Source organism: Arvicanthis niloticus, chromosome 2, assembly GCF_011762505.2.
Source record: "Arvicanthis niloticus isolate mArvNil1 chromosome 2, mArvNil1.pat.X, whole genome shotgun sequence".
Classification (NCBI taxonomy): domain Eukaryota; kingdom Metazoa; phylum Chordata; class Mammalia; order Rodentia; family Muridae; genus Arvicanthis; species Arvicanthis niloticus.
Genome location: NC_047659.1, coordinates 15,204,453 through 15,219,336, shown reverse-complemented (window position 1 = coordinate 15,219,336; position 14,884 = coordinate 15,204,453). Strand labels below are relative to the sequence as shown.

The window sequence follows — 14,884 nt, the reverse complement described above, 5'->3', positions numbered from 1 at the left end:
ATTTACATGTTCTTCATAATTGAATGTGCTCAACTCTAAACAGGACACACACACACACACACACACACACACACACACACACACACACACACGCAGAGAGAGACAGAGAGAGAGAGAGAGAGAGAGAGAGAGACAGACAGAGAGAGAGAGACATCCCTTCATGATTCAGGTAATATTATAGAAAAAGAAGATATAGAAGAAGAAGAGGAGGAGGAAGAAGAAGAAAAAGCAGAAACAGTAGCAGAAAGAAAAATGTAAGAGCAGAAAAATGGTAAAAAATGCTGTAAAATGCTGTCTTCTAGACATGGGGAAGTTACTGTACTTATAAACTCACAACAGCTACAGATACTGTGCAAGACCTGTACAAGATCAACCCAGTCAACATTTTGCATAGATTGGCTGAATCAACAGATTGGCTATTAATAGTTGCTGGAAGAGTTTGGGAGAGAAACTGTTTTGAGGATGAGGTCACTAGTAAGATTCCTATACACCAGAGGGTGTCATCACATTGATGTACATTTGGGCAGTCTTCACTGGACTTAGTGGGTTATAGAAAAATGAAAGACGTCAAGATAAGAGGGTATGTGTTGAGTGAGACATAAGGAAAATTGGAACGGGAAGTAGGTAATAGACATATTTCAGTGTATATAGATATTAAATTCTCAATCATAAAGAAAATGTTATCATTCTGTAAAAAGCACTTAATGACACATGAAATTCTAAAATCCACATTATGGTCATTCCTGTACACTTGCTGAAGTGAGACAAATGTATAAAGACATATATTAACGATGGCAACATCACTCAGAGCCACTTTGTGTTAGTAAGCATCATCTATGCTCTTCCTATTCTCTGTTCACTCCTAATACAAATGAAAGCTAGATTGTCATTCTATCTTTAATTTTTTTGAAGAGCATCCTTGCTATTTTTTATAATTTCTATGCTATCTTCTTTTTTATATTTCTACCAACTTATGTATAAAATTTGTTTTTCTCCACAAACTCATTAACCAGTTCTCAATCATTCTCACAGCTGGGACAGATTTTATTGCGATATTAACTTGTATTTCTCTGATTATTAGTGCTATTAACCACTGTTGAGTTCTTTTCAGAGTAATTTTTTTATCTGAATGTTTAATTGGTAGTTTCTTTTGTTCTGTTTTATTTGTTTGTTTTAGACCCAAGGTCATACTATGTAGCTCTGGCTGTCTTGGAACTTACTGTGTAGACCCTGGCCTCAAACTCACAAGGATCCATTTGCTTCAGCTTCCCAAATGCTGCGGTTAAAGGTCTGTGTTGCTATGCCTGGCTGTGATCAGTAGTTTTTAAAAAACCCAAAATAATCTAAGAAACTCTTGTTATTTGGTGCATGCCATATTTTTTAAAAATAGATTTTTTTTTTTACTTTTTTCACTACTAGATTTTTTTTACCCTTTAGTCTTATTTTTCTACAGTCCAGTTGTTAATCCCCTCCTTATCTGCCCTCTGACTGTTCCTCATCCCATACCTACTCCACCCAAACTTTTCCCCAAGAGTATGTCCCCACCTCCATCACCTGCACCCCACCAGACCTCCCCATTTTCTGGGGTCTCAAGTCTCTTGAGGGTTAGGTGCATCTTCTCTCACTGAGACCAGGTAGTCCTCTGCTGTATATATGTTGGGAGCCTCATATCAGCTGGTGTATGATGCCTGGTTGGTAAAACAGTGTATGAGAGATCTCAAGTGTTCAGGTTAGTTGACACTGCTGGTCTTCCTATGGGGCTGCCCTTCTCCTTGGCGTCTTTCAGCCTAATTTTACCACAGGGGTCCCCAGCTTCTGTCAACTGGTTGGGTGTAAGTATTTGCATCTGACTCATTCAGCTGCTTGTTGGGCCTCTTGGAGGGCAGTCATGATAGTCTCTTGTTTGTAAGTACACCATAGCATCAGTAATAATGTGAGGACTTGGGATGTCCCCTTTAGCTGGATCCCAATTTGGTCTGTCACTGGACCTCCTTATCTTCAGGCTCTTCTCTATTTTTGTCCCCGAAATTCTTTCAGACAGGAAGAATTCTGGGTCAGAGTTTTTGACTGTGGAATGGCAAACCCATACCAACACTTGATGTCCTGTCTTTCTATTGGAGGTGGAATCTACAAGTTCCCTCTCCCCACTGTAGTGCATTTCATCTAAAGTTCCTCCCTTTGAGTCCTGAGAATCTCTCACCTCCCAGGTCTCTGGTATATTCTAGAGGGTCCCTCCACCTCCTACTTCCTGAGGTTGCCTGTTTCCATTCTTTCTAGTGGCCTTCCCCATAATACCTGATCATGTTCCCCCTTTCCATTCCCCATCCCTTTTCCCACCCAGGTCCCTCCTTCCCTCTTCCCCTATGTGATTGCTTTCTTCTCCCTCCCAAATGGAATTGAGACATCCTCACTTGGGTCCTTCGGCTTGTTAACCTTCTTGAGTTCTATGGATTATATCCTGGGTATTCTGTATATTTTTGGCCAATATCCACTTATTAGTGAGTACATACTATGCATGTCCTTTTGGGTCTGAGTTATCTCACTCAGAATGATATTTTCTAGTTCCATCCATTTGCCTGTAAAACTTGGGATGTTCTCATTCTTAATAGCTGAGTAGTATTCCATTGTGTAAACGAACCACATTTTCTGTATCCATTCTTCTGTTGTGGGACATCCAGGTTGTTTCCAGCTTCTGGCTATCACAAATAAGGCTGGTATGAACTTTGTGGAACATATGCCCCTGTGGTATGGTAGGGCATCTATTGGGTATATGTCCACAAGTGATATAGCTGGATCTTCAGGTAGATCTATTTCCAATTTTCTGAGGAATCTCCAGATTGATTTCCAGAGTTGTTATGCTAGTTTGCAATCCCAGTAGCAATGGAGGAGTATCCAGTTTTCTCCACATTCTCACTAACACGTGCTGTCACCTGAGTTTTTGATCTTAGGAATTCTGATTGGTATAAGGTGGAATCTCAGGGTTGTGTTGATTTGCATTTCCCTGATCAGTAAGGAGTTTTAACATTTCTTTAAGTGCTTTTCAGCCATTCGAGTGTTCTCTGTTATGAATACTCTGCTTAGTTCTATACCCATTTTTGATTGGGTTGTTTGGTTTTTTGGTGGTTAGCTTCTTGAGTTCTTTATATATTTTAGATATTAGCCCTCTATCAGATGTGGGGTCAGTGAAGAATTTTTTAGCAGTTAAAAAAATCAGGAATTCTATTAAGTTTCATTCGCTGAGATTGGTTTCTTATAACATTCAGCTTTTTCTTCCACCTTTATCTTTTCTCCAAACGACAATCTATTGAAATTTATTTGTGGAAAGAACAGTGTTTTTTTTTTTTTTTTTTTTGATAATTTTCTATTCTTGATTTGTCTTTTATCCTTACATTTCAACATAGTGTATTAATTTGTACTATGTATTTTCTGTTAGGTGAAAATTATGTTAGACTAATATGTAGTCTTTCTAATAAGATAGGCCAAGAGTAGATCTGTGGTTGTCTCAGCAAGCCATGAGATGGGTAGCTATCACTTTTCTTGTGACTTTAGCAGCTATTTGTGTACATTACAGCAGTTTGATTCAACAGAAATCAAGTCAACTCAGAGCTGTGGGCAGGGTATGATGTGAATTGGAGGGAGAAGAAATTTTCTAAATTCTAGGAGTGTTATTTAGAGTGATTCATTTGAAATTAATCACACTACTTTTTCATCTGACCACAATTTGAGCCTCCTGGGGTTAGGAGAATCCCAGAGTGAGTATATGCCACATAAGCTTGCTTCATTGCAATGACCTACCCCTTCGGAAAAGCTTTTATGGAAAGTGATAAAAATGGGGTTTTATGGGAGGAATATATGTCTGTCTAGAACTTTATGTTAGCATACGATGTTAAATATAGAGGAAAAAATGTGTGCCCTGTCTTAAAGTAAATGGGAAGGAGTCAGCCAGAAATAAATTATATCAATTTTATAGAAAATAGCTTGATATTTGTACCAAGAAGACTGAAGAAAGCAGAATGAGGTACAATATTAGAGTCAAGAGATAAAATGAAGGAATTATCAGTCATACCAGCAATGTGCTTTGGAGTGTAGAGTGAAGTTATGAAGTAAGTAATGATGGAATCAAGTAGAGTATATATAGAGAAACCTTTCATTATCCTTGCATCTCAGAAGTATGTGACAGAAGTTGTAATTCATTTTGTGAGCATTTGGAGTGTCTATTTTTGAGACAATAACCAAAGAAGATCTTAGTTTCACATCACAGAATCAGTCATTGTGAATCTTCAGCAAAAGAAAGTGAGTGGACTGAAAATAGAATTCTGACCAACAAGGTCCCAAAGAGATCCCTTGCATAATGTTCAGATACCAACAGAACTGTAGAAATAATATATTATGTCTAATGATGCTTTCATAAAATGAGAGCAGAAGACAATTGAGTTAGATGGAGACCCTCCCACTGTCCCTCCTCTGACTCTAGCTATTCTCAAAGTACTGGATATGTATTGAAAGATTAGATATTTTTGTTTGTTTGTTTGGACTGAGGCCCCTGGCATATAATACAATTGCTCATGTATGCTCTTTGGTTGGTGGCTTGGTCTCTGAGTGCTGCTAAGGGACAAGGTTACATGACTCTGTTGGTCTTCCTCTGGAGTTCCTATCACCCTCAGGGCCTTCAATCCTTCTACCAACTCTTCCATAAGAGTCTCAACCTCTGTTCAATGTTTGGCTATGGGTATCTGCTTAGATGGCTGCTGGGCAGACCTTCTCAAAGGACAATTATGCTAGGCTCCTGTCTGCAAGCACAACAGAGTATCATTAATAGTGTTAGGGATTGGTGCTGAGATCAGATATTCTTAAGTGTGGTTTCAGGGAGTCTCTTTTTTTCTTCTCATGTTTGTTTAGTTTATTGACTTGAAATGTTCCAATGCTGTGTATGTGGCTCTGGCTGCCTGTCTGTCCATCCATCCATTTGTCCATCCATCCATCCATCCATCCATCCATCCATCTGTCTCCCTCGCTCATCCTTCTTCTCTCTCTCCAGGTTTTCTGAGTGGAACCTATTGGACATGATGATGAGGCTGAAAAGTAGAGATAGTATCAAGATGAATCTATGAAATTGGCTCACAAGAACAGCATTACTGATTCTTATTCTTAGTGATATGAGTGAGCACTATAACAGGATCATACTTTTAAAAATAGTTTTGCTCTGTTTAAAATAAAATGAATACTTTGTCATTACATTTTTAATGTTAATAAGAGACAACAGTTTTGGTAGCTTTTTTTTTTCTTGGAGACTGATCATTTACCCTGTCCTCATGGAGGAAGTGAATTTATATCTTTTTCTTCTTGTACTTTCTTTCATTCCCATCTACACTTCCACATTGACATTTGTGTGGCTCTATTTTGAAAGAGTGATTGTACCACGATAACTTATAATTTGAGCTACATTCACTAACATGGAAAGATAAAGGACAAAATGAAGACAAGAGAGTAAACATAAAATGTAAGTTTTCTTGAACATTCCAACTTCTATTGTATAGATAATTTCTATTAATTAAAGATGGTCTGAATGTATGAATCAGAAGATATAGGAAAACCAAAGTTGAAACAAGCAAATGGGGATGAACTTAAAAAAATGTGAGATGCTAAAAAAGCTTCAGTGCACTGAGATGAATATTTTTGTGATAAAATACAGTGTAAGATTTTCCTGATATCTAAGAGTTTAAAAGGCAAGTTAATTTTTAAGATATTTAAAACAAATATCCCTGACTAATGGATTGCACATATATTTTTTTTGTGACTGATTCATTTTTATGGTAGAGACAGTCAGCTCAATGAATCAGCTATAATTCAGATGGATTTGGTGCTGCATTTTTATCTGTTTTTGTTCCTCTGTCTCTTTAGAGATATCAATGAAACAGAGGGCAAAATATACAACACCAGGTAAAATCATTATCAAATGTGACAGTGGATTTTTAAGAGATAAAGTATTAATAATATAACCACATGTTTAGCATGCAGTCAAAGGATTGCAGTGGAAGAGGTTACCTTACAGGAAAGACTCTATGCTGGAAGTAGCCAGGCCAGGAGGAAGGTGTGTAAAAGGGAGAATGGGGAAAAAGCTGTGAATATGCATGCTGACTAAAGTTGATGTGTCCCTACAGTACAAACCCATCAGGCATTGTATGTGCACTTTTCTCTTCTCTCTACTTTAAAGCTCAAATCTTGATAGCTTATCACCTTATTCCAATGGAAGTTTGAACATTTTCTCTAAAGTGAGAAAGTTATGGCTATTAATTTGGGTGTAATATATAAGAGAAAGCCCTCAACTTTAGTTGGGATAAGTAGAATATAGACAAGATTTCTATGTGTTCATGTAGCAAACTTTCTCATTCCTGAGACAGATTAGCATGGCTGTGTGTGTGTGTGTGTGTGTATGTGTGTGTGTGTGTATGTGTGTGTATCATGATAAATGGACAATAGCTATCTAGAACAAGCAAAATGAAAGCATGAAAATGACAAACCAGCAGCATAAAAGAAAACGCTCAATATTTTAAAAACTATGTAACTGACACAAGAAGAAACCAATCATTCAAACAATATAGGTTAATACAAGATATGTATTCTCAATTTCACCTTTCTTTATAGCTAAATAAAATTCAACTGTGAATGCATGTGGCATTTTTTACTAATCATCAGTTTTTTATGGATATTAAAACTTTTTCCATTTATTTGCTACTGTGTATAGAGCAGCAAGAAGAATGGATGTGCAGGAACCTCTGTGGTAGGATTTAGAATATTTTGGATGTATAGCTGAGACCATAATGAAACCGAAAGTGTGCTCACTAATAAAAAATTTAAATAAAATTTAAAACTTAAAAAATGTGTACTTCCAGAACTGTTTCCATACTAAAATATTATGGAACAACAAAAGACGTAGAACAATGAGCTCATGAGAAAAAAAAATAGGATTTCAGGACCAAAATAAGTGTCAATTTTAGGAATATAATCTTAGGCATATCTGAAAAAATTAAGACAGAAATATAAGTCAAAGAGTCATAAGACCCAATTGGCAAGGTTTTTTGAACACATTATAAGGAGAAAATTAAGAAACTTTTATGAGAAACTTTTTCAGAATTGATAATTAAATTTAGATTAAAATATTCTCATATTGACTCATCACAGGACTACTACTACATGAAGCAGTGTTATAGAATTCCAAGATGCATAGGATAAACATTCTAAAAATAATACCAGGAAGAAACTTAGGAAAGAAATGGAAGGCTGACTAGAAGAAAATTTATTAAAACTGATTTTAGATAAGAAATAAAAAGTTATACTTTATCTGTCAGGTAGTAATTCTTGTAACCTGACAATATTCTTGACATTCAAAGACTGAGAATGTCTGTTACCATTGTTATATTATTTCAAGTTTTGTGAATGAAATATATAAAACATCAGAAAGCTAAAATTATTATTAAAAATTGAGGAAAGGGAAGAGTAAAATACTCTAAAAAGATATTTTTAAAAACCTTTTTAGAAGGCTAAAAGGGATTTTAAGTTGATTAGACACAAATGTCAAATGTGTGTGTATAAGATGGCAGCATATTGTTCAGAGGCATAAAATTACAGACCACTGAGAAGCTAAGGCTAAGTAGTTATAAACATATTGCATTTCAAAATGTCTTTATTTGTATAGCCACATGAAAAGATTGGTATACCTCTTGACCCATTTTTTTTCCTGAAAATTTGACTTGAAAAGATATGAGAATCAAATACTATGGGGAAAATAGCCTCTAATAAAGTCAGAACTTATCTTACTCAATCTACTTAGACCCTGAGTAAGTTTAGTTTATTTAATGCAACACAGTTAACAGAAGAACAAAACTGAGTTTCTTGATGCTCAAAGTTAGAATAAGATCTTCAGTCCAGAGTTGCTTATCTGAGATGTAGAGACATTGTTTTGAAAGTCACATTTTGTCTTTTTAAATGTCTATAAAGATTTTTAAATTAAAAAGCACAGGTTTCACAAGTTACCCAGTTACCCCAGGTGGTATGCAGATACCTGTGATATGGCTGGGCTTTCCCAACTCTGATCTTCTTTCTTTACAGGTGATGTAGAACATGATTTATGGCTACTGAAAACAGGACAGAAGTGACTGAATTTGTGTTGTTGGGATTGTCCAGTAGGCCAGAGATGCAGCCAGTTATTTTTGGAGTTGTCCTTATCATGTACCTAATGGCAGTTTTGGGCAATACCCTACTAGTACTAGTTGCTTGCTCAGACCCCAAGCTTCAGACACCCATGTACTTCCTTCTCAGCCAGCTTTCCTTGATTGACATATCTCTAACAACTATCATTGTGCCCCAGATGCTGGTGCACACACTCTCTGTAAACAGAACCATTTCCTATAACTGCTGCATGACACAGCTCTTTTCCTTTATGACAGTGGGCAGCATGGAAGTTCACTTGCTTGGTGCAATGGCATATGACCGCTATGTTGCCATTTGTGACCCTTTAAGATACTCTGCCATTGTCAGCCATAGCCTCTGTCTGCGAATAACACTGACCTCATTGGTAGTAGTCAGCCTTAACAGTCTCCTGTACAGTGTGTTGGTCACTCGTTTAACCTTCTGTGGAAACCAGGTCACGCACTTCTTCTGTGACATCACTCCTCTGCTGAAGCTCTCCTGTACTCGACCAGTGATCAATGAAATGTTAATCTTCACTGAGGGTGTAGCTGTGGTGGTAAGCCCCTTTTTCTTTATTTTTGGCTCCTATGTTCGCATAGGTATTGCTATAGCCCACATGCACTCAGTAGCTGCCCTGCAGAAAGCTCTGTCCACTTGTAGCTCTCATATTCTGGTTGTGATGTTTCTCTTTGGTTCTTTGGTTCACATGTACCTCAAGCCATCATCCAGCTACAATCTAGAACAAGATCGCCAGGTTGCCATCTTTTACACGCTCATCTCCCCTATGTTAAATCCACTAATCTACAGCCTCAGGAACCAGGAAGTTAAAGGAGCTCTCAGAAGACTTTTAAGGAAACTGCATCTTAGGCAGCTTCCAGCCTGGATTTCTGGCAAAGAATCCCAGTGAATCTCCTGAGAAGCAAAGGTTAATCTGAAAACACTACAGATAGGTAAAGTGGTCTCTTAATAATGTCTATGAATCATATTCCTATGGAATAATTTTTGTTATCAACACTCTGTTGGATGGATTAGGAATGAGTGAGTTAATATATGTTTCTGGACTCTTTTGACTAATGGTGACTCAATATCATCTCATTGGAATTGAGAATATTGTTTAGAATCACTAAACCCAAAGATCTCCTTTTTCTTGTGAATCCTGTAACCTAGAGGAAAAAAGTTAACTGGTATCAAATCAGTGTGATATAAAGAACTGCCATTGTTTTTGTGATGGTTATTTAAATATGCTTTTCAGAGAGAAACAGATGTGAATTATAAATCTGTTATTCATATTAGTGAATTTTGGATAAATTATGGAATAGGGAGTAGTTTCTGAATATTTTAACAATATTATTTTTAGAACCTGTCCTCTCATTCTAATGCCTATAGTGAATCAAGTTTTCCTTATTTATTTATTAGTTGTTCTATAGAGCTTAATATAGATCACTGATACCAGAGAGCCGTAATATAAACATGCAGTGAGCATGTGACTATGGGCTACCCCAACCAATACATCTACAACAGAATCCCTATACTTTAGGCTCAGGGAGAATCACAGAAGAGGAGGTGAAAAGATTTTAAGTTCTAGAGGACCAGGAGATAATATCTTCTCAACATGACAGGAAAATTGTACCATGAAACCTTAACAATAAAGCTTTTGTAAACAAGTCTGGTATAAAAACATTACCATCCAAAATGTCAATGTCAAATGTGAGTAAATATAAGGGAAGTGTCATAAGGCTCCAGGTGTATATGAAGAGATATAAAGAGGGGAATAAATTTTGTTCATGAATGAGTTCCTTTATAGTTTATCCATCCCAAGTGTTTACCCCTAAATATATGTGCATATAATTATATCTAAGTATGTATTTCATATAAGCAACTAAATGGACTCAGTTGGGGATATGAGTGTGTGTATGTGTGTATAAATGAATATATTTAAACTATAATAATTGAGTAAGATAAAGGTCATGAATTTGAGAGGCAGTAAAAAAACACGACTGGGTGGAGGGAGGAAAAGAGAGATGAGGAAATGATGTAAATAGTACTTATATATTATATACTCATATAATATAGTACTCATATATTACATTCTCAAAAAGTATTTCAAATAAATGAATGAAAATTCATCATTACAACCAAGTTCATTTTATTCCTAAAACACATGGATGGATCATTGAATGTAAATCAATAAATGTCATCCATCACATAAATAGACTCAAATGATGAAATTACATGATCATCTCATTAAACTTAGAAAAAGTGTTCAACAAAATCCAACTTCTCCTTAGGATAAAAGTCATGAAAAATGTAGGGGTGATTGCTTCAGCATAATAAAAGTTATGTATGGAAAATTTGTAGCCAATATCACATGAAATGGAGAAAAACTCAAGAGTTCTTACTAAGATCAACAACAACAACAGTAATATAAGAGAAAGAAATAAAAAGGATATAAATAGGGATCGAAGTCAATTTATCCGTATTTTTTCTCTTTTATTGAAATCAATTTTTTTCTCACAAAACTTATGCTGATTACATTTTCCCTCTCCCTACTCCTCCCAGTTGCTCTCCACCTCCTCTCCCACTTAGATACACCCCCTTTCTGTCTCTCATTAGAATACAGACAGGGCAACAGCAGTAAACTGTACCTCATGCTCTGTCTTTCATTTCATGCCCCACACTCTCCCGTTTTCCAAAGGCCTGTTGGTACTAGAGACACCAAGTAAGACCCCCTCCTCCAAGCCATTGCCCATTAACACCCCTGAAAGTAAACCCAAAGAGAAGTAATTTGTTCCCATCCCCTATGCTCCATTTTATGCCCTACAATTCTGCCGGCATTACTTAATTCTTGCCAGCACTAGAAAAAATATTTAAGAACCTGCCCCAAGACCTTGTCCACCATATTCTAAAACACAACTGAATTCGACACCTTGGACTCCATTTTCAGCCAACACCTAGCCTGCTTCCCCAGAAGCTTACTGGCATGAGGGACTCCAGGTGATGCTAGTACTAAAGATCCCAGAGGCAAGGTTAGCCCTCAAATACCTAGAGGCCTCAGAGGCACAAAAAGCCCAAGGGAGATAGCCTACTGGACCTGAAGACTAGCTAGTCACCAGAACTCCAGGACACTCAGGCCAGTACTCAAAGGAAACAGAAACCAAGGGGAAAACATCCCAAAATACCCATCTAATCAAGATAAACTCAGAAATCAGCCTCTAAATCTATAATAACTGCAAAATCCAGATGGCTAAAGGCCAGTGTAAAAACAAAACCAACAACAGCCAGGGTACTATGCCACAACCAGAGCCCAACTTTCTCATTAGAGCAAGCCCTACATATTCCAACACAGCTGAAGCACAAGAAAATGACCTTGAATCCAATCTTATAAAGATGATAGAGGAATTTAAAGAGGAAATTAATAAATTCCCATATATATAATATATATATAATATATATAATTAAACAGGAAGAAATGTACAAAACTGTTCATGACCTAAAGATGGAAATAGAAACAATAAAGAAAACAGAACTTGAGAGTGTCTGTGAGATGTAAAAGCTAGGTAAGAAAAGAGAAACTGTACATACAGGCCTCAACAACAGAATACAATAGATGAAAGAGAGAATCTCTGGTGTAGAAGATACTATAAAAGATACTATAAAAGACATCAATATGTTGGTCAAAGAAAATGTTAAATCTAAAAAGTTCCTGACACAAAACATACAGGAAATCTAAGATACTATGAAAAGGCCAAACCCAAGAATGATGAGAAGATTCCAACATCAAAGGTCCAGAAAACCTTTTCAACAAAGTCATAGAAGAAAACTTCTTCAACCTATAAATGTATAACATGGTTATAGAATACCAACTATACTGGATCAGAAAAAAAACATTTCACAACATAATAATCAAAACACTAGTACTACAGAACAAAGAAAGAATATTAAAACCTGCAAGGGAAAAATCCCAAGAAACATAGAAATCTAGACCTATCAGAATTACACATGATTTCTCAACAGAGACTATAAAAGCTAGAAGGTCCTAGACAGATTTTTTTTTAGCTTCTAAGCAACTACAGATGCCAACCTAGACTTCTATACCCAGCAAGCCTCTCAATCACCATAGATGAAGAATACAAGGTGTTCCAATAAAAAACCGAAATTCAAACACTATCGATACATAAATACAGCTCTACAGAAAATACTAGAAGAAAAAATTCAGCCCAAGGAGAACATCTACATCCAAGAACACAGGAAATATGACTCTTTCTCTATATAGGCAGTAATCAGAGAGGTTTAAAACTAGCAACTTAACAGCACACCTGAAAGCTCTAGAACAAAAAGAAGCATACACACCCAAGAGAGAAGAAAAAACAAAACCAAAACAGCCAGGGTACTATGCCATAACCAGAGCCCAACTTTCTCATTAGAGCAAGCCCTACATATTCCAACACAGCTGAATCCAATCTTATATAGATGATAGAGGAATTTAAAGAGGAAATTAATAAATTCCCCTAAAGAAATATATATATAAAAATTAAACAGGAAGAAATGAACAAAACTGTTCATGACCTAAAAATGGAAATAGAAACAATAAAGAAAACAGAAATAATCAAACTCAGGGCTGAAATCAATAAATTAGATACAAAGAGAACAATACAAAAGAATCAATAAAACCAAGAGGTTAATTTTTTTTTAAAGAAAATCAACAAGATAGATAAATCCTTAACCAAACTAACTAAAAGACAGAGGGAGATAATATAAAGATTAACAAAATCAGAAATTAAAAGGGGGGACATAATAACTGAGAAAATGTAAACAATCATTAGAAATTACTTGAAAAACCTGTATGTCACAAAATTAGAAAATCTAAACGAAATGAATGCTTTTCTTGATAATTGCAAGTTATCAAAGTTAAATGAATATTGGATAAACAATTTGAATAAACCCATGACCTCTAAGGAAATAGAGGTGCTCATTAAAAGTCTACCACCCCCACAAAAGCCCAGGATCAGAATGTTTTAGCTTAGAATTGTACCAGACTTTCAAAGAAGAGCTAATACCAGTACACTGCAAACTATTCCACCAAAGAGAAAATTTCACCAAAGAATTCCTATAGCTGATATACAACTTCAGCAAAGTGGCTGGATATAAAATTAACTCAAAGAAATCGATCAGTAGCCCTCCTTTATACAATGATAAATGTGCTGAGAAAGAAAATAAGAAAACAAACACTGCCGGGCGGTGGTGGCGCATGCCTTTAATCCCAGCACTTGGGAGGAAGAGGCAGGCAGATTTCTGAGTTCGAGGCCAGCCTGGTCTACCAAGTGAGTTTCAGGACAGCCAAGGCTATACAGAGAAACCCTGTCTCAAAAAACCAAAAAAAAAAAAAAAAAAAAAAAAAGAAAAAAAGAAAAGAAAAGAAAACAAACACTGTCACAATAGTCACAAATAATATAAAATATATTGGTTTAGCTATAACCAAATAAGTTAAAGATCTGTATGACAAGAATGTCAAGATCCTGAAGAAAGAAGTCCAAGACAACTTCTGTAGATGGAATGATCTCCATGCTCATGGATAGGTAGAATTAAGAGAGTGAAAATGGCCATCTTGACAAAAGCAATCTGCAGAGTCAAAGCAATTACCATCGATATTCCAACACAATATTTTACAGATATTAATAAAGCAATTCTCAACTTCATATGGAAAAGCAAAATACCCAGCATATCCAAAACAATTTTGAACAAAGAGCTTCTAGAGGAATCACTCTCTGTGACCCCAATTTGAACAACAGAGCAATAGTGGTAAAATCTGCATGGCATTGGTACAGAAACAGATAGGTAGAATGGAAGACCCAGAAATAAGCCCACATACTTATGGATATTTGTTTTTGACAAAGTAGTCAAATCTATACAATGGAAAAAAGAAAACATCCTTAACAAATGATTATGATCTCACTGACAGTCTTCATGTAGGCAAATTGATCTATATGTAGCACCCTGCACAAAGCTCAAGTCCAAGTGGATCAAGGACTGCAACCTAAAACTTGATATAGTGATTCTAATAGAAGAGAAAGTGGGGAAATAACCCTGAATGTATTGACACAGGAGAAAATTTCCAGAACAGAATACCAATGGCTCAGATTATAAGATATACAATTGATAAATGGGACCTCTTCATACTGAAAAGCTTTTGTAAGGCAAAGACACTGTCTATAAGACAAAATGGCAGCCTACAGATTGGTAAAAGATCTTCATTAACCCTACATCTGACAGACAGTATATATCCAGCAAATGTAGGTGAGAAAGGGGAAAACTCATTGCTAGTGGGTCTTTAAACTTGTAAAACCATTCCTGAAATTAATCTGGTGTTTTCTCAGAAAATTAGTAACAGTTGTAACTGAAGACCCAGCTATACCATTTCTGGGTATATACCTAAACAATGCTCCACCATATCACAAGGACAAGTGTTTCACTATGTGATGATGATGATGATGATGATGATGATGATTATTATTATTATATTATTATTATTAGCCAGAAACTGGAAGCAACCTAAATATCCCTTAGCCAAAGAATGGATACAGAAAATGTGGTTCATTTACACAATAGAATGGTATTCAGCTATTAAAAATACATATATCATGAATTTTGTGGGCAAATGGATGGAACTAGAAAATACTGAGTGAAGTAACAGACT

General features: G+C 36.0%; 1 protein-coding gene across 4 annotated transcripts; it reads left to right on the top strand.

The window, feature by feature from the left end:
* Positions 1 to 3,871: 3,871 nt before the first annotated feature.
* Positions 3,872 to 10,400, top strand: LOC117704574 (olfactory receptor 1L1-like). Of its 4 annotated transcripts, XM_076928635.1 has the most exons (4): positions 3,872 to 4,103; positions 5,039 to 5,500; positions 8,110 to 8,746; positions 8,909 to 10,400. In XM_076928635.1, the coding sequence occupies exons 3-4, from the start codon at positions 8,129 to 8,131 to the stop codon at positions 9,095 to 9,097; spliced, it is 807 nt and encodes a 268-aa protein (XP_076784750.1). In that variant the 5' UTR covers positions 3,872 to 4,103; positions 5,039 to 5,500; positions 8,110 to 8,128; the 3' UTR covers positions 9,098 to 10,400. The 4 variants fall into 4 exon arrangements, with proteins under 4 accessions (XP_076784750.1, XP_076784747.1, XP_076784746.1 ...); XM_076928632.1 differs by having other exon boundaries at positions 5,408 to 5,500; positions 8,110 to 10,400; XM_076928631.1 differs by having other exon boundaries at positions 8,110 to 10,400.
* Positions 10,401 to 14,884: the final 4,484 nt, after the last annotated feature.

Excerpts from the sequence above, each read along its gene's own strand:
- LOC117704574 (XM_076928633.1), top strand. The coding sequence starts at position 8,129 with ATGGCTACTGAAAACAGGACAGAAGTGACTGAATTTGTGTTGTTGGGA.